At 45.4% G+C, this 27599-nt stretch overlaps 1 protein-coding gene across 4 annotated transcripts in view; it reads left to right on the forward strand.

Moving 5' to 3' along the window:
- Positions 1–27599, forward strand: part of ARHGEF25 (Rho guanine nucleotide exchange factor 25) — a 72420-nt gene that overhangs the window by 31836 nt on the left and 12985 nt on the right. For all 4 annotated transcript variants that reach the window (XM_081851729.1, XM_081851727.1, XM_081851728.1 and 1 more), the window contains 10 exons: positions 9638–9951; positions 14077–14154; positions 15520–15647; positions 16169–16235; positions 21272–21375; positions 21666–21735; positions 23360–23449; positions 24414–24521; positions 25819–25869; positions 27248–27325. In XM_081851729.1, coding sequence (XP_081707855.1) covers positions 9638–9951; positions 14077–14154; positions 15520–15647; positions 16169–16235; positions 21272–21375; positions 21666–21735; positions 23360–23449; positions 24414–24521; positions 25819–25869; positions 27248–27325 — 1088 coding nt within the window. The remainder of the gene's footprint in view (positions 1–9637; positions 9952–14076; positions 14155–15519; positions 15648–16168; positions 16236–21271; positions 21376–21665; positions 21736–23359; positions 23450–24413; positions 24522–25818; positions 25870–27247; positions 27326–27599) is intronic.

The following is a 27599-nucleotide window of genomic DNA, read 5'->3' on the forward strand; positions in this document are numbered from 1 at the left end:
AGAATTGTACATAGAATCATAGTATTGTAGAGTTGGAAGGGATCTTGAGGGTCATCTAGTCCAACCCCCTGCAATGCAGGAATCTCAGTGGAAGCATCCATGACAGATGGACATCCAGGCTCTGCTAAAAACCTCCAAGGAAGGAGAGTCCACAGCCCTCTGAGGGAGTCTGTTCCCCTGTCGAACCACTCTTATCGTCAGAAAATAAAATTATTTACAGTGATGAGCATCAACTAAAAATGTATACATACATTAAAACCCAAAAGGCAAAGGACTGCTTGCCTCAAATAAGCTGTATCTGCTTTTTCTTCCCTCGGGGCAAGATAATGGTGAGTGTTAACATATTTGAGGTAGGGCTGGCCTTTACCACTTCAGCTCATGCTGTTTTTATAATTGCTATTTATTTATTTGTTTGTTTACTGTTTTTACAGTGCAATTCTCTACATGTTTACTAAGAAGTAAGACCCATTGAGTTTCATGGGACTTAGAGTGGCCATGTGTCCTACTTTATCAAAGCCAGTCCTCTATTTTGAAGACCTCTCTTTAAAGGTGTCTTCTGTTTGAGGGTGCTCGACCAAGTCTGTTTTACAGATAGAGCCAAAACAAGGGAGAGCAAGGGCCCTGAAGTTGCCCATCAACAGCATCACCTGGTCAGCAGACTCAGAAGCTGAACAGATCACCTGGTGTCTTCCTCACTATGGTGAGATGTTCTGAACTCTATTGAAATTTTAGCAATTATTTCAAAATCTGCACCTGTACATAGAAAGAACCATGTGCAAATTTTATGTAAAATGATGCCCCCTTTTTTTGGTGATGCAAATCATTTTTTTTCGGGACTTCCTCTCAGGTAGGTGTGTATAGGGCTGCAGCCTTGGAGACTCAGGATCTCTCACTGTAGCTGTTCAGCCAGAGTCCTTGCACAGCATCTTAAGATACAGGGAGGAAAAGCTTTGCAAAACCAACAAGCCTGTTCCCTCCTCCCCCTACACCAGTAGCAATTCTCCACGTTGATCTTGTGAATCCCTCCCCGCCCCCCCGCATGGGCGTAGCCAAGGAGGGGTGGGGGACAGCTGTGCCCCATCAAGTAAATCAGTAAAAAATACTTAACTAACTCAGGTCCCTGCCCCATAAAGCCTGCCCCCTAACATAAATCCTGGCTACACACATGCCTCCCCCTTCCTTTTTGATATTGGGTGCACACATCTCTTTTCCATGTTCAGTAACAGAAATAAAAGAAGGGGGTGAGAACTCTAAAGGCAATTTCCCTGCTAACCTGGCAGCAGAAGCCTTGCAGCAAGACTGGCCACCCACCCACACCCACACACACCCACACACACCCACACACCCCTTCTCCATTGTATAGTACTGGATCTGGACACTGTTACTCCAGTCTTTAGAATGAAATACATTTCTTTCATGATCTGAGTAGAAACGCCTTATGGTGGCAAGGAGATTAAAGAGCTTTAAGAATATACCAGTCTGCACAATGTCTTCTTGAGTATGCACCCTTGGCAAACGCTTTCAAGAGGTTGTAGGAAGGAGGAAGATGGAGCATAGCGTGAGAGCTTGAGATAAAATAATTATTCTTGATTTCATTACTGTGGAGAAAGGGCGCAATCCACATGGCACTCCTTCTGTATGCCTATGCATTTCCGTGAACTTCCACAGCAGAACCTCCCAGTGAATTGGGCCCTGCATTAAACTGCAAACCTGCATACTTTGGAGGGGATATGGTTTAGAAAATACGAGTCTGCCTGCCATTAATGCTGCAGTTTCCCAGAGGCATAAAGTTGACATTTTGTGGTTTTTAAGAATTTTAAGATAAAAATCTCATATCTTAATCATAATGTTTTCAGCAGTCTGGGATTGATGATCTAAGAGCTGGCTGGATAGCTACATTCGTGTTGCCAGATGTCCCTCGTATTAGATTAATGCCTCTTATTCTTGAATACAGTGGTACCTTGGTTTTTGAACGTCTCCGTTGACGAACATTTCGGTTTTCAAACGCCGTAAACCCGGGAGTAAATGCTTTGGTTTCTGAACGTGCTTTGGAAGTCGAACCAGAAATGCGGCTTCTGTATTGAGTTTTCCGTATTAAGTTTTCCATTTTGAGGCTTCCGTACTGAGATTTCAGTTTTTGAACGTTTCAGAACTCAATCGGTCTTCTGGAACGGATTATGTTCGAAAACTGAGGTACCACTGTATTATAATCCCCTGGAACAAAATGGAAGTGCCTTAACATTTGTCCAGAAAGTAGCGATAGAATCTCTTGTCACCATTCACCTAATGCTCTTGGTTTACTCTTGTATCTTACAAGCTGGAATGGAGGAAAGTGTCCTGTGGAAAGGGGGTGCATTTCCCCTTGGAATCTCCCATCTCCAATAGAAACCTTGGAGTACTGTTGTTGTCGTTTAGTCGTGTCCGACTCTTTGTGACCGCAGCACGCCAGGCACTCCTGTCTTCCCTGTAGTACTACCTTCTAAGTTATGGTGCCTTAAACCTTTGTGGGTCAGGCAGTTCCCAGCTTGGAGATGCTTTGATAAGGTGGTGAAAGCACATATTTGAATGGCTGAGGCTCATGAAGCTAATGTCAGAGCCATGTCAGAGCAAGCCAAAGGCCCATCTTGTCCAGCACTCTGTTCTTGCAGTGGCCAACCAGATGGCCATGGGAAGCTCACAAGCAGAATCTGAGCACATCACCACTCTTCCCACTTGTGGTTCCTAGCAACACAGGTACTCAAAGGCTGTATAGAATCACAAAATTGTAGAGTTGGAAGGAAGCACGTGGGTCATGTAGTCTAACCTCCTGCAATGTAGGGGTTTTTTTGCCCAACATAGGGCCCAAACCCACAACCCTGAGATTAAGAGTCTCGTGCTGTACCAACTGAGCATACTGCCTCCAACACTGGCTAGTAGCCACTGATAGCTTTCTCTTCCACAAATTTGTCTAGAGGCAAAGGAACTTCTCTCTGTAAAATGTGGAAAATGTATTTAATGGGTCCAGCATCCTGTTCCCACAGTGGCATCCAGATACCTTTGGGAAACCCAGAACCGAGCAGGGCATGAGCCCAAAGCCCTCTCCTGATGTTGTTCTCCAGCACACTGCCTCCGATACTAGTCTAGTACACAGCTATTGTGGCTACTATCCACGAACAGCTTCAGCCACCAATGAATTTGTCAAAGATTCATGGAGGAGTTCTCAAGTCCATAAGTTATTTTGTCCTATAAGACAGACGCTCAGTCCTGCTTGGAAATCACATCCAATAAGTAAGAGAGCCCTGCTGTCCAATCTCAGTTATGGTCTTGGTTTGTTATGGAGCAGGCGAAAGGAGAGACAGAAAGACCCTTTCCACATGCTTACGAGTTTTTCTGTTCCATTATTTTCCATGTTCTAGGGGCTGAGCCTGATGCTGAAAAATGGGCTCTGGAGCCCTGCCATAGTCAGCTCTGGGCTCAGATTAAGCCCATCTCAGAACCCTCCCTGGGTGCAGTTTTTGATACTGACTGAAAATAGAATGTGGAAAAATTTCCCTGCTGGGTGGTTGTACCGCCTGAGGGAACTGTTGTCTTTAGAAATCCCTGAAAAATTGGTGCTGAATAGAGGGAGAAAATGTGTTTTTAAAATAATAAAGCCTTTGAGTTCTGAGGCTGTCCTTCCCCCCACGTGGCTCCACCCACCAGCACATTCAAGTCCTGAAAAACAGATGGTGGATGGCGCAGCCAGAGCTATGCAGGCCTTGCCAAGGAACGTGCCGTGCACATTCCTCCTCCGCCAATATTAGGCTGTTGCCCCATCGGCACCCATGGAACTAGGGGGTGGAGGTGGGGAGGGAAAGCAGCAGAGGGACATTAGCTTGGTTAGCAGGCAGCTAAGGGCGGCCTTCTCTTGTGGCACAAATCTTGTCTGAACATGGCCATTTACCCCTTCTTTGCTATATTTCAGAGTGTGTGATGCTCCTGTGATACTTCTAGCCAATTTTTTTTTGGAGAGGCCAGCAAGAATCAGATTGCAGGAGATGGTGCCTTTACAGACAACTTGTACAAACAGTTGTGACTTGTTGAGCTCAGCACCCCCTTTACACACACTAGTCACATATTGTGCCCAAATGTGTAGCAACTTGTTCTTTTTTTTATAATGCTAGGCCTGGTCAAGGTTAGTGCTGGCATTAGACAGGGTAAGCCTGGGGAGCTATTTAATGGTGGGGAGCTATTTAATGGTGAAAAAGCAGCTAATGTTGTTGATGATTTAGTGTATAATTTATTTTTATCACAGTGCAGAGTGCCATTTGGACTTTCTGCCTCAGGCACCAAAATATCTTGAGCTTCTGGAGGACTGCCTTTGGCTAGATGAGCTCCTGAAGTTCTGCAAGCCTGAATTACATTTGCCCCAAAGTCACTGGGTGTTTCAAGGTGCTAGCTGTAAACAAAACTCTCTTATAGTTGTGGACTGGACTCGCACAGGAATCTTAGGGATAGTGTCCTCCACTGCACCTGAGAACAGCAGACACAGCTCTGGCCTCTGACGAAAGAGTACTCTCAGGTGGCTGACACCAATGCCTGGAGCATCTTCTACCTGAGATGGTCAGCTCTGTCTGCCTAATGTTAGGGCTGGTCTTCCCACATCCTGTGGTCCCACACTGCCTAATCCACCCCGGTAATTAAAAACAAATAAAGAAAAAGCATAGGCATAGCTGTGCTGTGCAACTTTTGACCTGGTTCTTATGTAATTCTGAGCTGAATTATGGTGTACTATGAATGCAATAAAATAAAAAAAAATCCTTCCAGTAGCACCTTAGAGACCAACTAAGTTTGTTATTGGTATGAGCTTTCGTGTGCATGCACACTTACTGGAAGGAATTTTTAAAATTTTGTTCCGACTACGGCAGACCAACACAGCTACAGCAGACCAACACAGTTACTTGTAACTATGAGTGCAATAGTGTGCAGATACTCAGAGAGGAGATGGCAGCTAATTTACTCTTCTTCCAGTCTTTCTGTTGCAGTGCTGCTGTGACCTAAGCCATGGTTTGGCTTAGTGTGGTTTTCAATCCCCAGCTCAGTGTTTGTCCCACAAGCTGTAACTGTTTGTTTGTTTGTTTGTTTGCTTGCTTGTTTTCCCATCTGACTGGGTTACCCCAGCCACTCTAGGCGGTCTCCAACAAATTAGAACACAATAAGACACCAAACATTAAAAACTTCCATGAATGAAGGTTTGTTCTATGGCTTACTGCTCACGGTTTGTCTTGAAGAGACAAAGCACGAGCCCCAATTCAGACAACACACTAAATCATGGCTTCACTCATAGCAGCAAGAGTACCAGAGGGCGGAACAACACGGCAACAATCTTACTGGGAGGCTACAGAGTTTAAACTAAGCCATGGGTTGGCTGGGTGTTATGTGCTAACTGGGCCCATGTATAACATGTAGTTTGACCCTTTGTTTGGGGGCTTTGTTTTCTATTGTGTTGTTACTATTTTTTGTTGGGGGCTGCCCAGTGTCACCGGGGCAACCCAGTCAGATGGGAAGAATTGTTTGTTTGTTTGTGTTGTTGTTTAGTTGTTTAGTCGTGTCTGACTCTTCGTGACTCCATGGACCAGAGCACGCCAGGCACTCCTGTCTTCCACTGCCTCCCGCAGTTTGGTCAGACTCATGTTTGTAGCTTCGAGAACTACTGTTTGTTTGTACCTCCTCCAAAATACTGCATGTGCTACACACCAACATGAGCTGTGAATTAAGTTTAGCTGTGATAGATCCAATTTTGAGAAAGAAGTCGTTAAACCTCTAGTGCTCTAGTTGAGAGTACAGAGAGTGACTACACATACTGTTTCCAGATGTCATTTTAGACTGCCGGCATGCTTGGGTCTTGTGTTAGCTAGTCTTTTTGATATTTTCTTAAAGAACCTGGAACTAGAGATTGTGTGCTTGCAATAAACAAGCAGGATGAGGCCTACTCAGGTGCTTGGTCTGTTTCTGGGCTGACCTGCTTCAGGTTGTAGATGGGGGGAGTCTTGGGTGACTAAATGCTCCTGCAGACAAAATAATTCTCTCCACATGGATTTTTCTTTTTTTAAACTATCTCCACATAGAAATTTAGAGTGTTGGAGTGGTGTTGGTGATGGAAAGTAGCTTTCTGTGTGGTGGGAATTTTTTATGTGGAGGAGTATTCAATCCATATGACTTCTCATCTGCAGTCTGAAGCACTTTAGCCCAGATGCAGGTTGGCCACCTGAGTGGGAAGTTGGCCTAAGACTTTGGGAGAATGAGATAGCAGGCTGCAGAGAAGGCCTTGTTTGCTGCACTTTGCAGGTGCTAATTGGTTATTTTTAAGCCTAGCAATTGGTGCTAGCAATGTCATAGACATATGTACTGCTGGCCAGTTGCCATAGCGACATCCCTCACACTGTCATGTCAGTTTCCAAGGTGGGGTCAGGTGCCTGTGGCTTGACACATCTTGGGTTCCTGATGCAGGCAGTTATTTCAGGAGGAGGTGTCATCCCGCTGCATTGCATTATTGCCTCCTGCTGGGCGCTTGCTAGGCTGTTCCTGCAGAGTTCCTCTGGGGGAGCATGGCTGCCCTTTCCTCACCCGTGCCTGCTGCCTGCTTCGCTTACACGGACATCTTTCTGCACTTGTCCACCTGCATGCATCCATGCATCCATCTTTCTAGGCACATGGGGCCACTTCACAAGACCATACAGAAAATATGCTAAAGGCAAACTTCTGCTGTTGAAGTTAAGCAGATCTGGCCCTCTTAAGTTAGTTAGATGGGACACTGACTTGGACCCACATCTGAGCCACTATTACATATGAGAAGAGGGTTAGTTTGCATCTTCCTGTTGATCATTTCATGACTGCAACATCAAGTTGTTGATTTGCATGTGCAAACAGGCAATCTCAGACCCATCAGAACATTACTGGCAACTTTCATGGAAGTTCATTCACAAATTTGGTACGGTTAAGTGAGAGAGTCTCTGAGTAGGACCAGGGAGACCCAGGTTCAGATCTTTCCTTAGCCATGCAGCCCACTGGGTGATCTCCTCTCTCAGCCTGACCTATCTCAACAGGGTTGTTGTGAGGCTAAAATGGGAGGAAGAGAAGTGTATACAGAAGTATATGCACTCCTGGTGGCAGGATGGGATCAAAATGTAATAAATGGATTAAGCTGCCAGTCATCAGTGCCTGGGTCTTGTGTGTGTGTGTGTGCGCGCGCGCAACACTCATTTCTCTTAAATCTGATGACTGGTAGCTGAATGTGGGAACTGATTCTGTATAAAAGCCTTGCATTGTGAGATGATGTCGTGAAATGAAAGTTTCATTTGCAGATAGTGTATCTGTGATGGTCCCATTCACAAGTAGCTCCTTGATGCAGCAACTGCCAAATAATTACTAAAGCGTACCCCAAGCATATAATAATGAAGTGTAGAGAAATGCCAAGTGGGGCACATGCATATGTGAAGTAGGTATAACCTCTTTGGAGGAAGGGCAAAGTGTCTGCATGATGTTAAACAGTAAGTAGGTATTTTGAGATGTGAGCTGCTTGAATCTGCTGTCATAGATCTGTATGCCTGTGTTGTGTTTCTCCAGCTTACTCCATTTTCTAATACAACAGCTTTCCTCTCACCAAATTTTTAAGGCCATTTGCTATGTTTATCACAGCTTTCAAGTGAACATAACCCTGCAATTTCCAGCTTTTCATTCTAAATGTTGAGATTGGGCATTACCATTTTCTAACAGCGCTGGAGTGACACTAATATATGCTTTTGACCACTTCCAAACTGTGTTGACGTTGTTCCAACTGAGTTTGCAAAGGAGATGGATGCAGAGCTGACCTCGTAGCCTGATCAGGCATCATGTGTATAAGAACCCAAAAGGCCATGCCCCATAACAGTGCAGGTGTGGAGCTTAGCAAAGTTTAGCGATGTTCAGTTGCAACAAGGGGAGTGCAAGGTGATGTCTTCTTAATAAAGTGTTAATGGCTGTGAAGGAGGTAAGCTTAGCTGCTGAAGGAGCCATGTGGGGTTTTGCCCTGTGAATAGTGGTGAATTGAGAGAAGCAGAAACCCCCCACCTACTTCCCATGTGCATTCCAATAGGTCTCTGTTCTACAAAGTAGAGAAATTCATTTTAGTGGGGTGGAGGGTGGGAACCATCAAAAGTGATGTAATTCTGTTCACTTCTGTACTCACTTTGAATGCTCACACTGATAGGGCAGAGGCTGTAAGCTCCAGCAGCTATTTGAAAACGCAGAGCAGGTCTTACAGACCAGGGCTATGATCTGGAGAGGCACACAGTACAGCAATCTTGGGGGTGTGTGTGTATTGGATTGTTTGCTTGATTTTGTTCTAGTTTTTATCATGTATTTGTGCTTTTATATTGTATTTATTTGTTGTGAACTGCTCTGAGATCTGTGGATGAAGGGCAGTATGCATATTTAATAAATAATAATTTGCTGAAGCTAATGGGGTCTGGGTCTGATCAGTGCCTTGATTTAGACTATCTGGAAATCCCAGGCAGATCAGGAAATAAAATAGCAAAGATCTTCTACAGGCTTGCTGTCTGAGATCCATTTTACTAGAAATACCAGGGGCCTGAATGTGGGAGTTTCTGCCTGCAAATAATGTGTTTTCATCACTGAGCTATGGCCTGCTCCTTCTAACACCTTGGATTTCAGGTGGAGCAGTTCAGGTCAATGGGGCCCCCCAAGCCTCTCTAATGCGACTCTCAGGACTCCCCCCAGGCCACACTTGCCCCGTGTCCTCCTGTGGACCCTCTTCAGTTGCTTTTGCGTGTCCTGAATTGTCAGGATGCTGTCAGTGGCTCCTGACTGGTTGACCAGGAAAGTATAAGACAAGAAAAAGTTTCTTACATTCCTTTTTTATTTCAGTCTTTACAGAGAGAGGCTATAGAACCCAGCCTCTTGGTTAATGGCATTGTCCCGAGTGAATGAGGTGTCCTCATTCGTCGTCATCAGCACCTCCCCTACGGGTGCTGCTACGTGCCCTTTGTCTTTGAGCTCTTTGCTCTCCTACTTTTAAGGCTCACCGGGTTCTGGGAGATGGAGGGTCTGGAATGCTTTCAATGATATGTCAGCCAGGTGTTGTTCTGGCTCTCACTTGGTTTCCCCCTCATCTGCTTCTGAGCTGTGACCTCCCTCAAACCCCTGTCTATCTTGTCTTCCTCCTCCTCCATGGAAGGGTCAGGATGGGGAGGCCACCTCCACCATTCCTCCTCCGCCCAGCCCCTGACAGAATGTGCCACTGAACTGTAATGCCAACCAGGCTTGCCTGGTTGGAGTGAGATGGGTATGGAGAGTGTAGCTTATTGTGCAAAGTTAAGAGTTGCATCCATTCCTCTACCCAGGTTTTGCCTCTTGCACGTTGCCCTTGAGAGGATGCCTGTGAGGGCTGCAAAGTGCTCCGTTCCCCTGACTTGTGCATGCATTTGAGTGACCTTTTCTTAAATTGGGAGGAAGGGTTTCCAGACCAAAGGGTGTGCCTTCCTCCGGGAAGCCTCGAGACCAGCCTCTTTCCCCTTTAGGAAGCAAGCACGGCCTCTGCGCCTCCAGATTTGTGTGTGCTTTGAGAACGTCACAAAATCAGTCCGTGTACTCACTGGTTGTGCCTGTCCTCTCCCTGCAGATCCTTACTCCATCGCAGGCAGTGATGGCAGCATCTCTGCCTCCGTGGCTTCCATCCAGCCGCAGGCATCCAGCAGCTCGGCTCCCAGCTCCCCCGCCTCCCGCCACTCGGTCAGTACCCTCAAGAAATGGCTGACCAACCCTGTGCGCAAGCTAAGTGCCGGCGGGCTACCTCGGGGCGAACGCCCACTCAGGAAACAAGAGGGCCGGGCTCGGCGGCACGGGCGCCAGGAAGATCGCAAGAGCATCGACTTGGGCCTTCTGGGGCAAGCAGAGGGGCCCTTTGCTGTCCCGCCGCAGGAATCGGTAGGCACGGTGAGAGCAGAGAGATGCCTGTCTTGCCATGAGCTAGAAGCTGTCTTGTTTTCCCTTCTGGACTAGCTAGCCACAAGCCCGCTGCAGATGAGTTTAGGCAACTGAGACAGAAACATGCCAGAAGCAGGGGGGCTAACATCCTACGCAGGTATGTCCGTAGAGCAGTGTCCATCAGCTTCCACCAAACTAGCCATGCTGTCTGATGGGAGTGGCAGGCAAAAACATCTGGAGGGTGTGCTAGGTTGGCAGAGGCTGTTGCAAAGCAAACAGAGCACCTCTCTGTGGGTCAGTGTCTCTGGCCATTAACCAGAAGGTTTGTGGTTCAAGCCCACCCAGGGCTGTGGGCAGGTTTCCTGCATTGCAGGGGGCTGGGCCAGATGACCTTTGTGCTGCCTTCCAGCTCTACAATTCTATGGTATCAGTTGGACAAGTAAGCCAAGCCATGTGATGTAAGAGAAGACCACCAACAACCCCCCTCCATAATCTGCCCAAGGGAGCAGGGGGGAGGAAAATTGCAAAGCCAAATGTGGTCATTGGTGAAATCCAGAACACGAGCAGAACTCATTGATGACACCCATCACTGAATTGTCCCAAGGAATATGTAAAATGACAAATCTCTGCGCCATCCATCATTCTTGCTTCATTGCGGCTTTTCTTTATGTGCTCAAGAAGTTTGGAAAAATAAACCTCTAATATATTGTGTGTGTGTGAAGGAGCGGGTGTGGGTTTCTCCTTTCTCATCCTAGCAGGTAACTACTGAAGCACCAGAGCTATAGTACTTTCCCCTGCATGAATCTCCCCTGGTTACTAATTCTCCTCTGCAATTTCAATCCTTACCGGTTCTCTTCACCCCTCTCCTGCAGAGAGGTCGCTGAATTTCATTTTAATATGGAACCAGGCTGGGGAATGTGAAGGTCTGTCCTGTAAAGCTTTGTTGGCACTTAGCTCTGGCACTGCAAATCAGGGGTTGTCAACTTGGTGCCCCCCAGATAATGGGAGTTGTAGTGCACAACACCTGGATGGCACCACGTTGACTAGCCCTGCTGTAGACAGAGTTGTAGGGGGAACAGGAGGGGGAGCCAAAGGTCCAATAGTGCCTATAAGACCCTTTGCTGTTTGTGGGCTGAAAAAACAATCTCTTCCTCTCCCCCATTTTGTAAGTTGCTCATCTCTGTGCTGTGATAGAGGATGTGGGTGTCCTCTGACATACTGTATCTTTGAAGCACACCCTTTCCCCCAAAGAATTCTGGGCAGTGTAGTTTGCCTCTTGCAGAGTGGCCGTTCCCAGCAACCCTGAACAACCTAAAGTTTTGAGGGAAAGAACGTGCTTCAAATATAAAGGGTTTGTGTCTCAGCCACAGCCTGATTTCTTTCCTGACACCAGATGGGGAAAAAACAAAAAATGTTTCTGGGCCCATCTGAAAGTGCTTTCTAGTGATATCCTCATCCAAAACAACAAAATAATCCAAAGGATTGCCTTTTCTAATACAAGTCTACCAGTTTAAGGAGATCCCAACAGTCCCAGAAATATCTGGTTGGAAGCAAGGTGAGGGCCTTTCTGGTAGCTGCACCTAAGCTTTGGAAATTCCTAAGGGAAGCCTGCCTGGACACCCTATTTTGTCTCCCCCTCCCAGTGTAAATTCCATTTATAACCCTTTTTGTTAAGGGTTTTAATTTTGCTGGAAGCTGGTTGTTTTTATCAGGTTCCTTTGGGTGACATTTAGAAATCTCTGCTTCTGTTGGGGTTTTCTTGGGGGGGGGGAGATTTTTAAGGTGTTGGTTTTTTATTTCATTGTTTTACCTGATAGTTATTGGACTCTCTTTGAGCAAAGTGAGGATATAAATCAGAACACCCATATGCAAACCCGAAACACCCTATTTCTTTCATTTTTGACAAAAATTGTCTTAAGTTTACATGACTTGTGCCTGTTCCATTTCCTTGTACTCACCCCCCATTGTGCCTTTTTGCTTTAAAACCAAACACCATTGAGATACTTAAAATCCCAAATAATGGAAAGAGAATAGATGGTGCATAATTAAGCAGTTGCACTTGATTTACATAATTCTGATTGAAGGATTTAAGTATCCCAGTGGGAAATTTTGGATTTTTAAAGAATACTGGAGGAGGCAGAATAAACAGTCCTGATTACTCTTAAAGGCTAATATTGCTTTATTCTTGCTGCATTAGGGTCAAACTACCTGAGGGGCGGGTTTAACCCCTCCCATGCCTCTGCCAGGACATTTTGCCCCTCTGCAGGGCTTACTTCAAGCTGTCAAACACAGTGGGGGGTGGAAAAAAATTAAAAATGGTCAGATAGGGGCATTTACAGGGGTTAATTGGTGGGTAGGGGAAAACATGCCTTGCCCACCCACCAGCTGTCCCCTGCAGATTTCTCTACCCCTGTATATAGGCAAAGGAAAACACTGAATAATAATAATAATAATAATAATAATAATAATAATAATAATAATAATATTTATACCCCGCCTATCTGGCTGGGTATCCCCAGACACTCTGAGTGGCTTCCAACAAAATATAAAAATACAATAGTCTTTCAAACATTAAAAGCTTCCCTGAACATGGCTGCCTTCAGATGTCTTTTAAAAGTCTGGTAGTTGTTTTTCTCTTTGACATCTGGTGGGAGGGTGTTCCACAGGACGGGTGCCACTACCGAGAAGGCCCTCTGCTTGGTTCCCTGAAACCTGGCTTCTCACAGCAAGGGAACTGCCAGAAAGCCCTCGGCGCTGGACCTCAGTGTCCGGGGAAAACGATGGGGGTGGAGACTCTTCTTCAGGTATACTGGACTGAGACCATTTAGGGCTTTAAAGGTCAGCACCAATACTTAGAATTGTGCTCGGAAACTTACTGGGAGCCAATGTAGGTCTTTCAAGACCAGTGTTATGTGGTCTCGGCGGCAGCTCCCAGTCACCAGTCTAGCTCCCGCATTCTGGATTAGTTGTAGTTTCTGGGTCACCTTCAAAGGTAGCCCCACATAGAGTGCATTGCAGTAGTCCTAGCAAGAGATAACTAGAGCATGCATCACTCTGGCAAGACAGTCCACGGGCAGATAGGGTCTCAGCCTGCGTATCAGATGGAGCTGGTAAACAGCTGCCCTGGACACAGAATTGACCTGCACCTCCATGGACAGCTACACAATTAGGATCCTTGTGCACTGGCCTTCAGAAGGCGAGGGACTGTTCGAATTTTGCTATACACATTTGTGGAAAGGTGCTAACAGAGGGAACACTAGTTTGATCTGTAAGTAGCATGGTCTGGCAAATGCTTGTAGTGGTGGCTGGTCCACCAGAGCGGGGGAGGCACTGCTGCACCAACCTCACTTTGCTCTTAACACTTGTCTGCCTTTTTACTTATTCCAAAGAGTGGCACTGGCTGTTAGCTTCCTCCTCCTTAGGGCTCATCCAGACTTCCTTTCCTGCAAGGCTCCTACGTCTGAGCCTCAAAGCTCCACATCCAAGCAGTTTTTGTTGTTGTCGTCGTCCTGGTCCTTTCCCTGGGAAAACCCATGTTTTACCAATGAATCAGAGCAAACAACAAACATAGTTTGCTCTGATTCAGCGGTAAAATGTGGGTTTTCTCCGGGAAAGCGCAGGGTAAAAAAAAAAAAAAAATGCTGCTCAGAAATGGATCTTTGAAGCAGAGACCTGTGCTTGGATAGTGTGGCACAAAAGAAAGTGCCACACTCCCGTTTGCCCCTTGCCTAGAGCAGGTCCAAGGGGTTTTCCGCTTGACCCACACTTTCTAGGAACAGGTCTGAGTGACTCCCCGCCCCCCCGCCCCCCAAACAGCAGGGCCTGAGGAAGCATGGATAAGCCCCCTGGTCTCAGTATTGGTTCCTGCACAACTGAGCAAGAGAGAAGAATGGGGAGAAAATGAGAATTACGTAGTCTGCCTGTCATTGGCTCTGGCACCTCCGAGTGTTGGCTTCCATGCCTCCTGTCCTAACAGTACGAACATGGAATTTGGATGGCAGGTTCTAGTACTGCAGTTCTCATAGGATGACTGATGATTTGGGCAGGGACGGGGGGGAGGGAGAATTCCCTGTGGCCCCCAGAAGGCTGAGCTGGGCTGCCACCCTTATCTAACATTCTTCCCTTGCATTACAGGATAGCACTGCTCATCTCCCAGACCTTTCCCTGTTCTCCAGCCAGCTAGAAGGGGATGGCTCAGGAAAAAGCACCCAGGTGAGCTGCAGGGGGACTGATGGGAGCAAAGTAAGAGGCAACGTTGTCTTGCACCAGGTTGAAGGGGCAACAATCCCCCTCTTCTCCATGGGACCCCAGAGAGGCCTACAGTAGCTATGTGTCCTACTTTACAGAGAACAGTCCTCTATTTTGAAGGTTGGGGGGGGGGGAGTCCTATATTTGAACATGTTCCCTTTCTGAGGGCTTCCCAGTCCATGTCTAATTTAAGGGCAAAAGACCATAAAAGGGAGAAAGCAGAGGCCTTGAAGTTGCCCATCAAATGTTATCAGCAGACTTCAGCAGACACAACCAGCGATTTTGCTCTTGCCCCACTTCTCTCCCAGGCAAATGCTAGTCCAGAGAAATCCCAAACTGATGTTTGCTGTGATTGAATGCTAAAGAGTGGTTTGGGGAGGTGGGGGTGGGGGGCCGGAAACAAAGAGGAAGTGCAGAGAGGGGCACACAAGTCACTTTATGTCTTCCCCACCATGGTGAGATGGACTGTTTTTCCACAAATAATTTCATGCAAATTGGTGTCCCTTTTTTGTGACGCAAATCATTTGGGGGGCTGGCTTGTGTCTGTGCAACGCATAGCTGGCCATCCTAGAACATGCCCGTCAAAGCACCAGATTGTTTTAATGTTAGCAAAAATAGCAAGATGGAAAATGCTGCAGGTTCCAACAGAAACTGATTAGAAATAAAACAACTGTGGAATGTGGTGCAGTTAATGAAAATGACTTTTTTGAGTATGACTCGGAAAAGAGGGTGATATCAAGTAAATATAAAAACAAATGGCATGTGTTTATAAATTTTTGGAATTGATTTTAGGATTATGAAGACACATTGCTTTGTTCCTTCATGATTTATGTAAATCATGTAAATGAATTTGAATGGTTTGTTTCTTTCCAATGTAGAGGCAGTATATAGGGCTACATAGCTGTGATATATATATAGATAGATATAGATAGATATAGATAGGCATTTTGAATTAAAAAAATGAGAATATGTCATTTGATTTGCAGTTTATTTGAAATGTTTTCCTCCAAAATTAGTTTTCAGCTCTATTTCAGGCACTTAATCAGTCAATTATTTCCAAAAGCAGGATATCTGCTCCAAATTGGAGAAGTGTTCCAGGATCTGTGATGGACATTCTTTCCTTCCCCTGATCTTTCAGAGCCTGATGTGTTGTGAGTGAGCTTAGGGGAAAGAGAAGATCCTGCTACACCTTCTTAGCCCACACAATATATTTTGCGTCTCATCCTGGGTCCCCAGTGCCCCTTTCCCCAGTTAATCCACCCAATGTGAAATGTTGTAAGACGTTATGGGCTCTTCTCTCTCTCCCCCCCCCCCTTTCTCTCATGGCAGGGCCCTGACTCTTCTCTGCTCCTTGGTGACCCTCCAAACCCCGAGCCCACTTCACAACCTCCTATGCCACCCCCAGCCTCTGAGGAACAGGAAGAGGAGGAGAGGCTCAGTGCCTTAGAAAAGAGTATGTAAGTGATTTCTCTTGTGCACCAACTTCCAGGCAGCAGTGGGAAGGGCAGGGGGAGGAGCAGCCTGTGCTGGGGAGAGCAGATGCACAGACCTGGTGGGTACCAAAACCCACCCACAAACGCAGGCACAAGTTTAGTGGATTCAGGGCCTGGGTGCCAACTATGTTGAACACATGCCCCATAAAAGGTAGGCAGCTGTGTGCCTCATTTTTTCACTGCACACATTCTGTCTTTGTGGAGTGGCCCCTGGCTGTCTGCATATTCATGCCTACAAATGTATTGAGCATGATGGGGGAACCATGGCCGCGTAATGTTGTCCTGGTGGTATGCCTGCTGCCTCTGTAACGTTGAGCAGCTTGCTGGCAGGGGCCTTCCTGTGGGTCATGCATGGGCCTGTGTTGAGGCGGCTGGCAGCGTGCCTGTGGCATTGAAAAGGGAGATTGGAGGGGGAAATAGAGGGGAAGGGGGTCACACAGTGAGGTTCCTTCCCCTTAGACATTGCTACTTCCTCTCCCCTGCAGGTTTGTTCTCAGGGAGTTGATTGAGACTGAGAAGATGTACGTGGAGGACCTGGGCCAGATTGTGGAGGTGCCAACATCCACTCCATTTTAGGCACTGATTCCCCTCTGTCCACCAACGGGGCCGTCTCCAGATTTTTGTGGGACCTTGGGCAAGAACCTGCTTGTCTTCCAGTGAGAGAGCACACTGCTTGCTGCTCACCTCTGTGTCTCTTGATCCGACCCCCCTGTTGTTGTCCTGGGAACCTAGGAAGGAAAGGTGGATAAAGGATCAGGCTCAGTCCCAAGAGCCACAGTGGGCTTCCCATATACCCAAGGCCCCTAGGCTGCTGGCTCTTGCTACACCCTACCAGTCTGTTCCATAGGCTGGTATTTTAGTAGTTTTATGCCCCACCCTTTCTGAAAGAAATAAGAGTGTTTCCACCCCTGCCCACACAGTGTTCCTTCTGGTATCCAAAACCACTGCCTTCTGTGAGCAGAAATCTCCCCGCTTTTCACACTTCTGCCCGAATGACTTTTGCCTGGCAGCAACATTGACCACAGACAATGTTAAGCAGGGTTAAATCTGAAAAAAGTGCCAGTATTTGGACCCCAGTAAGGATCTCAGGCTTCTTGTTCTTCCTTTTTTGTTTTAAAAACAAGGGAAGATCAGTGTGGCATTTAACTAAGTTTTCTTCAGTGTATACTAAGGGGACCTAACTAAGGGCTTATCCACACTCAAGTTTGTCCCATGATTTCTAGTCACAAATTGTAGAAATTATTTCCATAACTTGATTTTACATGGATAAATAGTCCCCCTTATTTGAGCTGAACTTGCTGTCAATCAATAACAATGATGAAAGATAAAATATTATTATTGAAAGATGTTCCAGTAGCACCTTAAAGACCAACTAAGTATAAGCTTTCTAGGTATGAGCTTTCGTGTGTATACACACTTCTTCAGAAACTCTGAAGCAGACATCTCTTCCACCTTCTAACTGTTGATGACTGTTAATGATGGCAGTTGGTTCCACAGGGAAGGGCAAGGGATTTTTAAAGGGATAAATGACCAAAATTAGCTTTAGCATGTATAATGGGACATGAATCCCATATCTCTACTCAGCAGGTCTTTCCATAGTTTTTAGTTTGGTAATGAGTTGTAATTCAGCAACTTCTCTTTCAAGTGTATGTCTAAAATTCTTTTGCAATAAGACAGCTACTTTGAGATCTTGTCTAGAATGTCCTGGGAGACTGAAGTGTTATCCTATTGGTTTCTCTGTTTTATGATTCCTGGTGTCAGAAAAATCAGAAAAACAAAAAAGTTCTAATCTTTACAATCTGACACCAGGAATCATAAAACAGAGAAGTTTGACTCATTATGTGTAGCTAAACACACAAGAGGAAGCTATCAGCAGGTTGGAAGAACTGCAGGGTTTGCAAGAAGTTCAAAAAATATTCAGGGAGAAGAAATTTAGAGAGGGGGTTGTCAAAAAAAAAAAAAAGATGAATGAGGACTGGACATGCTCTTTGGGCATTGAATATTGACTGGCTGACAGTTGGGGTAAGACGACAAACTGATGGGGAAACGGGAATGGAATATCCCTAAAAGTGGCCTGGCCGGCTGGCACCCTAAACATCCCATTGCACATCCCACTTGTGAATTCAAATACTGAACTAGCTCTTTCATTGCTTCGGCTAACTAAACTAGTCAGCTTTCTGTTCTGACTTCAAGATCTCTTTCCTAGGTGGCTTCAATCAATTTAGACCTCATTTCTGTATGGGTTTTAGGTTCTTCATAATTTTTCAGCTCCTTAAATTGCATTTTCGTTTGTTGCTGAGTTTCTTTCAGAACTTTCCAAAATTGCTTTGGATTTCACTATCCTTAACAATTTTCCACCTAGGCTGCTTAACTCTTTATTACCCCCAGTGCCACAGAAGTTTAGAACAAGACAGGAGCTCTGGTTCTTATACGGATCTTTTGGGCGCTCCTCTGTTTCCATCACTCCATTGTGACAACTGTTCCTACATCTATTCCTGGTGATTGATTGCCTTTTAATCAGTTACCAACCCATAGAAGGGTCCATCCATCTTGACTGCTAAATATCCTTAAAAGCCTTTGGTGAAAGTATTTGCCCAGTCTCTTTCTGAAAAGCCAAAGATACAAATCTCCACTGGCCTACCTGTATATACAGAGAATGAGAGAGATGTTTGCTGATGATTTCATAGAATTCCACAAGATTGGTAAGGCAAAACTTCCCTTTGCAAAAGCCCTGTTTATACTTCATTTCCTAAATTTTTATTTACTCATTCGTTTTAAAAACTGGATGAGGAGAGAAGCAGGGAAATCTCTCCAAGTAAGAGTGTGAGACTCCTTAATGTGCTTTTGGGGTGGGATGGGAAGGGGAGGTTGTCCTCAGTCCAGGCTTATGATCAGTTGGGGATCTGGGGTCCAAGGGCAGGAGCCTAGTGTTCTGGAGGAGGCTGTGAATGCTCTGAGGATTAAAGGTGGGGGGTGACTTCCTTAGTAAGCATTGGTCTTATGTTCACAATGTTGTGTGAACAGGGTTCCTCTAATGCAACAGAACCCCCTCTTCTCTTCCCACATGCCTCCAAAATCTGCTTCGGAAGGCCCTCCAACCCTCTGGAGCAGATTTTGAAGGGGCTGCAGGGAAAAGGAGGGGGAAGTTGCATTGCCCAAGTGGAAGTCTTGTTATGCAAGCAGAAAGGTACCATTAGAGACACCCTCTGTATTTAACTGTTCTAGCCTTAGTCGAATCCCTGCGACGGGGTGAGCTCCCATTGTTCGGTCCCAGCTCCTGCCCACCTAGCAGTTCAAAAGCATGTCAAAGTGCAAGTAGATAAATAGGTACCGCTCCGGTGGGAAGGTAAACGGCGTTTCCGTGCGCTGCTCTGGTTCGCCAGAAGCGGCTTAGTCATGCTGGCCACATGACCCGGAAGCTGTACGCCGGCTCCCTCAGCCAATAAAGCGAAATGAGCGCTGCAACCCCAGAGTCAGCCATGACTGGACTTAACGGCCAGGGGTACCTTTAGCCTTAATAACGCTTTCCAGCAGTGTACCTGGGACAGGGCTGCCATTTCCTGCATCTTCCCTTCCTCCCTAGTTCCTTTTTAAAAGACTAGAAAGATATTGACAGCCTTCCAAGTCCTCTCTGTAAGGAGGCTAATATAATAGTTCAGCAGTTCTTCATCTGTTCTTTAAGAACTATTGGATGAATGCCACCTGGCCGGAAAACCTTGTTCCTTCTTAATGTTTTCACTTGGTTCTAAGACAGACTGATTCAGCCTTGATAACCCTTCCAGCATGTTTTGAAGACTGAAGCAAACAATTCCTTCTGTTTCTCTGCAATTTCTCTGTCTTCCGAAAAGGTCTTGTTTTGCTTCCTTGCCATATAAAGGTCCCCTGCCTCTTTCTGGTTTTCTGCTTCTGACACCTTTAAAGAAATAATGTATTGATATCTTCAGCAGTTTGTGCTTGAAGTTCCTTTTTGTCTCATGCCACATTGTACATCTATGTCTTGGTTTGCTCATTTGTGCTCCTCCTTCATCTGGGCAACTGTTCCTCCTTTAATGAAAATAGTTTTGCCTTTTATAGTCTCTTTGGCTCTGCTGTTTGACTGTGTTGGATTACTGTTGAGCTTGTTTGTGCTTTTTTGCTCATCCGTGGTACATATTTTATTTGAGCCTTTATTGTTACATATTTAATATGACTTGCTATGTCAACCTTCTTTTTCCATTTTGAGCAGGCCTGTTACTCAAAATCAGGCCACCAGCCATTTCAACCATTTCTGCCACCTAGTTAAGGTCCTGGTTAAGCTATCTCAAATTATGCAAAAACTCAAGATCCCCCCCCCCCAGCCTGTAACCAAAAACATAGTGGTGCTAAGACCGGAGGGGAGGGGGGAGGAACTAATGCCAGTCAATGCAAAATGGGGAGAATAACTACTGCACTCTAGTACATTGATTTAGATTAAAATAATTTGTTGCAAGCTCATTCTAATTCAATTGCCAAAATAAATGCAACGTGCCAACCACAGTGTCCACGAGACAGAAAAATTAGTGCCCTGTGCTCACCAATTTGTTCTCAAGCTAGGAAAATCAGGGTCCAACTTGCCAGCCTAGGAAATAAATGCAGCCACGGTCAACTGGAGCAAAATTACTGCTTTAACTGAAAAGTGAAGAAATACTGGCTGCCCATTGGTCAGTACAAGGAGATGCGGGGAAGGTAGCAGGACAGCACTGCTTCCCTGGCTTGTCAATCATCCCAGCACTTTTTTTCTTTCTAGAGTTGGCCAAAATACTGGAAGGCAGGAGCAGATTTGCCTTTTACTCACCATGTTGGTAGAATTCTGCCTCCACTCTTTCCCCTATATCTCCATAAATAAAAGGGCTGGAGACTTTTTTTAAAAAAAGAGGGGGAAGATGCTGAAAATTCAGGGAAGAGCCCTTGGGTAGGGCTCATCCACACAGGAGTGTAATGTGGCTAAGGACCTGAGATACTGGGGTTCAGAACAAATAATGCAAATTGAGCAACTTTAAATTGGATTTCCCTAATACTGTACATCTTGGGTGCCGATTTGGGATTTAATTGCATCTAATGCAATGGCCCTCTTTTCAGCTCTGCAAGGCAGTGGTTTTTCAAGTGCTGAACTTTTTTGTGGTCAAACACCTGACGGGGTTACAGAAGAGTTGGGAGGGTGTGTTCTAGGCTAGGCTCTCTGTGCAGGGTGCTGCTCCATCACTCTTCCTTGTGGACTGGATGCACCAAAAGTCTTCTGTAGCTGTTCAGGTCAGGTGGGAAATCTGGTTAATGGCAAGCTGTCTGTTGGGGAAGCTTGCCTGCCATTTCTGTGGTGCTCCTTGAGGAATCCCTGATCAGCTTCTGAAGAATGCCAGGGTTCCCCTGAGCACAGTTGGAAAGCCATTGCCAAGGGTGATGTGGCTGCTTCCTCAGCGCTTCACACCAGGGTCCTGTCCATCTTCTGCACTCTTCTGGGCACTAACGTAGCCCAGACACATTCCCCTTCATGCCACCACCCTAGCTCTGCCTCCCTGGCCTTAAAGAGGAGGCAGGCAGCCTTCTCTAGCCTGCTCTTCTGACTTCTGCAGGGCTATATGGCGACCATGAGTGCCCGTGGTATCCCAGAGGACATGAAGGGCAAGGACAAGATAATCTTTGGGAACATCCACCAGATCTATGACTGGCACAAAGAGTAAGTAAGCACCCATTCCTGGGTGCAAGTCATGCATTGGCTGTGGAAATCTCACAATGGAGCCAGAATGGGATGTGGCAAGAGATGCCTTTTGTTGATGGCTGGTAGTGACTCCTCTTGGATTACCTTGCCCAGGTGCTTGTGGCCAGTGTGGAACAGACAAGATGAGGGGGAGCAGCAGTGGTCCACCATCATTGGGAATTGGTGGAAGAGGAGGGATGGTTGGGAAGCAAGATAACTTGTCCTGCAGATCTCACACTCTTTCTGTTCCCTCTTATCCCTGATCCCAGTTATTTACTCAAGCAGCTGGAGAAGTGTCTGGAGGACCCTGATCTTCTGGCTGAACTGTTCATAAAGCACGTGAGTCCCTGGCTTTGCTAAATAAGAACAGAAGAGCTGCCGAGCTGAGCCACAATGGGTGGTGGATAGATGGACAGGGCTCCATCATATTCTAGGCATAGGAGGTGACAGTGGTATCAAACCTCTGTTGTTCATCACATATGCATGTTGCCTTTGAACACAGGGGCTTTTCATTCGGCTAGAAGCACTGTAAGCTGTTTGCAGACTTCTGTCTTTACCTCTAGAATTGTTTGTGATACAAACCCAGATTCGAAATGAAATGATAACTTGATAGCTACAAAATAATGGAGGGGAAGTTTGTTGTGAAGGGAAAAGCTGCTTACCTTTTTGTTAATTAGGTGATTGCTAATTGGTCCAAAACAAGTCAACAAAATTGTGCAGTTTACTAGGCTGGAGCATAATAAGGTCAAGGCTGTTTGACTCTGACTGAAAAATTCTAGTTACAGATAGGTAGCCGTGTTGGTCTGCCATAGTCAAAACAAAACAAATTCCTTCCAGTAGCACCTTAAAGACCAACTAAGTCAGTTCTTGGTATGAGCTTTCGTGTGCATGCACACTTCTTCAGTGTATCTGAAGAAGTGTGCATGCACACGAAAGCTCATACCAAGAACTGACTTAGTTGGTCTTTAAGGTGCTACTGGAAGGAATTTGTTTTGTTTTGAAAAATTCTATACTTTTTTTCTTGAATGAGCTAGAGAAGAAGGATGCACACTGGCTTTTTAAAAAAAGTTTTAAAATAACATCATCATCAACAATCCTGACATGGAGGAGCATTATTGTGTGAGAAGAGATAGCCTTGTACTGTTATTATTTGTAAAGTGCTACATGGTGAATAATTTCAAATTCCAGGAGGCCCCCCTAACCATTCCCTCCTTGATTTTATATTGTGTTTATTATTGCTTTGCCTAGAAATGAGATGCTCCCATTGCCATCTCCTGCATTTTCCTAGATCCTCTGGCTCTATTTTGTCAAACTTGGATGAAGTGGACTCTAGCCTATGAAAGTTTATTATGCCATATTTGTTAGTCTGTTAAGGTGCCCTAAGAGTCTTCATTGGTTCTGAGGCAACAGATTTAACAGGGCTGCCTCCGCTGGAAATTATTCATATGTAAGAATAAATATTGCTGTTGGAAGGTTGCTTTAAAAAAACCAACCTATTTAAGAGATGACTTCACACATCTAACAAAATAGACTCTAGCCATGGAAAGCTTTTCCCAAAATAAATTTGCAGTACTATCCTTACAGCAGAATCCTTCAACACAGTGTGTTCCTTGGAGCTGACTGCCCTAGTAAGTATTCTTAGGATGGCAGCCTTGGTAGCCTTTAAGATACTGCTGGGCTCTGCATTAATTCTTGTAAATAAGTCATAGTCATGCATATCCAGATAAGTAGATATGAAGTGTGCCTATTTTCTACTTGGAGTACCTGTATCCTGTGGTAAGATGAAGCACTCATCAGAGCGACTGACTCGTTTAAAGTGATCATTACCAGTGTTGCTGAGCAGGGTTTTGAACCTGCCTCTTTGACATACCCTCCCCAGAGTCAAGTCGCTGTGCCGGCAAGACTATGTACTTTAGATTTTGCCCCAAGTATTCTGCTGAATTGTTCCCCTGTTGTTTTTCAGGAGCGCCGTTTGCACATGTACGTTGTTTACTGTCAGAACAAACCCAAATCTGAGCATATTGTGTCCGAGTTCATTGACAACTACTTTGAGGTAAGGGGCCATGTGATTTGCTGCAGCTTTGTTTTCTCTGCTTGCTTTGTCCTTGACATGCAATACCTTCAGAGTGCGTTTGAAGCACATTCTTACCCTTCAAAGAATTCTGGGAACTGTAATTTATCCCTCACAGTGTTGTAGTTCCTGGCAAACCACAGCACCCAGAATTCTTTGAAGGGGGAAATGTGCTTTGAACATTCTTTGAAGGTATAGTCTCTCTCCTGCTAGAATCTGCCTGCCTCCTTCTTTTCTTCGCTGCCCCCTGCCCCACCCAGGGCTCGTTCATTCCAAGCTGTACTCTGAACACGAGTAAAGATTCAAAATTGCCTTTTCTCTATTGGATTATTGGGCCAATATTGGCTCCACTTTTTGGCAGCAGGTGTCTCTCAAAGGGTCAGATAGAGGTCTTTCTAAGTCTTGCTACTTGAGATCATTTATATTATTATTATTATTATATTACATTCATATACCAGCCAGGGATCAAACCGTCAGCGTACAAGCAGTTGCGTAGGAGTTGTGCAGTGGTGCAGTGGGTGGGGACCACCCTGGGTGTCATCACTGAGGGGGGTGACAAAATGGCAAAAATATGTGTTTTTGGAAAAATACCTTTAAAGCACATTTCGTCCCCTAAAAGAATTATGGGCACTGCAGTTTACCCCTTTCAGAGTTACAATTCCCAGAAAACCTTATCAAACTGCAGTGCCCAGAATCCTTTGAAGGTGTGTGTGTGGCTTTAAATATACTTTAAAGTTACAGTATGTACACAGCCTAGTGAGACTTCTGACGCATGGGATAAGGGGAAGGGATCTGAGGTCTCCCTGGGAAGATGAGTGGGATGCTTTGGGGGAAATAGGAAGATTTGGAGGTGTCCTGTTGGAGTGGGCAGGCATTTAATAGGCAGGATGATTGATCTCCCACACAGATCCACAGGGTCCGATCTGCTTTGTTCTCTCCTTTCCAGGAACTGAAGCAGGAACTGGGGCACCGCTTGCAGCTCAATGACTTGCTCATCAAACCCGTACAGCGGATCATGAAATACCAGCTGCTGCTCAAGGTGCTAACGTGGGAGGTGGAGTGTTGCTTTCCAAATCTAAGGCAAATGTGTGTGTGTGTGTGTGTGTGTAGGGGGTGAGACCAACAAGTTCCTGACCTGTAGCTAAGGAGAGACAGCAGCCAATATGTCTTCTGCTGGGTATGATATCTATAGCAGTCTTTGGCAGTGTGGACAAGTGCAGAACAGTGGTCTGTTTAATAATAATACCTTTATTGTCAATGTACAACCTGTGTACCATGAAATTAACCAAGCCTCCCTCCCCCCCCAAACACTCAATCTCATGGCACTTTGTGTGCTTGTCGCACAGCACACCAACCCCGAAAGACAGTTGCACTATATTATTTTCTGTTTTAAGCGAGAGACCCTGTAGCCTCGTGTCACCTGCAGGACAGCAAACCATCCCAGTGTCACAAAAGGAGTCGCTGGGGTCTCTGTTGGCTGCCTAGCGCCACCTGATGGGTAATGGTTGTATTTGCCTTCAGAGCTGGAACCAGGGTTAGGGCAGCTTCCAGTTTACATGGTAGCTGTCATATGGAGGCACTTGGTGGCTACAGTTCCTTGCAGAGTCCCACTTGCTCCCCATTTCCCCAAGCAATGAAAGGTTTGAAAGATAGCACTGCCGGGTTTAGTTCCCTTTGGAAGAAGAGAGCTCTTGAGGCTTAAGGTTGTATCCAAAGTTGCCCACGCACAAGTGGAACAGACTCCTGCTTGCTTCACCTTCTGCTCCTTCCATGCGTCCCCCACACCCCCAAATATGTTCTGGAAGATTGGGGGACAGATTTAGGGGACATTGGGGGGCTGTAGTAGGGGGAGGAGGGTAAGGTGAAGTCCTGATGTGCAAGCAGAAGTCAGCTTATGCATAATAGCAGCTTTATTTACAAATATGCAAGGAGGGCATCAGTGAAGGCAGGTGTATTCCTATAAGCAGACAGCACAGTCTGAATCATTTGTTTCATAAGAACATAAAAGCCTGAAGCTGCTTCAAGCCAGTGGCCTATCTAGTCCAGCATCCTCTTCTCACAGTGGCCAACCAGAGGCCTGTGGGAAACCTGCAAGCAGGATCCAAGCACAAGAGCAAGACTCTCCCCTCCTGTGGTTTCCAGCAACTGGCAGTCAGAAGCATTGCTGTCTCCAACTGTAGGGACAAAGCAAAGCCATCATGGCTGATAGCCATCTCAGTTGGGGACCAGCACTGCCTCGGGGGGGGGGGGGAGCAGGGGCCACTTGGAGTTGGTTGCATGGCTTGGCTCCGGTGAAATCCCACTCCTACCACTAAAGAATGCACTGGTTCATTTCCTCTTTTCCCTCCCAGGATTTCCTGAAATACTATGGCAAAGCTGGCAAGGACACAGAACAGCTGGAGGTAGGACCCGGAGGCACTTGCAGCTGTTGCTCCCCAGTCCCACCCTTATGTGTGGACTGGATGTTATTACGCTGCTGCTTTCTTTCTTTCTTTTTCATATATTAATTTTTATTGAACTTTACAAGAAAAGAAAAGAAAACAAAAAACAATACATAACACTGTAAACACATTTATATACATGTTTTCCAAATTGCAAACTAAAAAAAAAAACTTTTCATAGCCAATATTGCCAAATTCATGCTTCAAACATTACAATATATAAATCTTAGTTAAAATATTATAAAAGACTTCCACCACATTCACCGCAAGTCTCTTAGTTATCTTGCTCGCCTTTACATCTGTTCTTCAATCATTTCCCTTCCTTAGATTCTTTCATATTCAGTCAAATCTTTATGTTCTCTATATTCTTCACAAGGTTAGTCTGGGCACAACCAAACTTTCATATTTGAGCCCTGCTTGTATAAATAGTTGTTTAAGCATCCGCATTGTTTCTGAATTATAATTTTTGATTTATGTCTTATTAAATCCATCAGTTTTGCTAATTCCAGGTACTCACATAGTTTACTTAACCATTCCCCTTTTGTTGGGATATAATTTCCTTTCCAGTGACTGGCTGCCAACGTTCTCGCTGCTGTTCTTGCATACAGAAAGATGTTAATTTTGTCTTTGGGGATATCCTTACTCAAGATTCCTAATAAATATGCTTCTGCCTTTTTGATATATGATACTTTTATCAATTTTTTAATCTCTTCATGAATCATCTCCCAAATTTTTTTGATCTCTGGACATGTCCACCACATATGGTATAGAGTGCCTTTCATTCTATTACATCTCCAACATTTATTACTATTCGATCTATTTATTTTTGCTAGTCTGTCTGGTGCCATATACCATCTGTGGTGCATCTTCATATAATTCTCTCTTAATGAACAGCAGGCTGTAAAATTTATATATTTTTTCCAAAACCTTTTCCAGTTTTCATAATCAATTGTATATCCTAAATCCCGTTCCCACTTTAGCATATTCTCTCCTTTGACTTTCAAATCAGGATCTGCAGAACTGTCCCACGAGGGTTACCACATGGTATGGGCATATTTTCATTCTGGATATGCCTTGAGAGAGGGAGCGGAGGCTTCATTATGTTCCCGAGACTGCACTCATAGCTCACAGGGGTCTTGAATCCATATCTTATAATAGTGTCTGCATGGAACTATGGCCCGTCAGTCTAAACGGGGCAGGTTGTCCAGTGTTGTTTCACATGTCCTGCATCTCCTGGGTTTAATGACACTGGCGCTGCTTGCCATGGGTGCACAGCCAGCCAGTCACCGGGCTATTCTGGTCCACCGCTTTCACCCGACTGCTTTCCTTTGCCTTTCAGAGAGCTGTGGAGGTGATGTGTTTTGTTCCTAAGCGCTGCAATGACATGATGAATGTGGGGCGTCTTCAGGGCTTTGAGGTAGGCCCTGGAAATCAATGGCTGGCTTGGAGATTCTACAGATCCTGGGGGAGCTAGGCTCTTAGCCCTGATTTTCCAATCAACTCTACTGCAGATGGCACCTTAATTTTTAGCAGTGGGGACTGTTCAAGGAAGAGAACCTTATAATTCCTCTTCAACCAGGCCTGGGGCTGATTCTATGGCCTTTTAAATGTGTCTGTGGGAGAGGGGGTTATTGATTTATTTTTGTTTTAACTACCGTATTTTTCGCCCTATAGGACGCACCGTCCCATAA

The sequence above is a fragment of the Podarcis erhardii genome (assembly GCF_964252035.2).
Source record: "Podarcis erhardii genome assembly, chromosome: 2".
Taxonomy (NCBI): domain Eukaryota; kingdom Metazoa; phylum Chordata; class Lepidosauria; order Squamata; family Lacertidae; genus Podarcis; species Podarcis erhardii.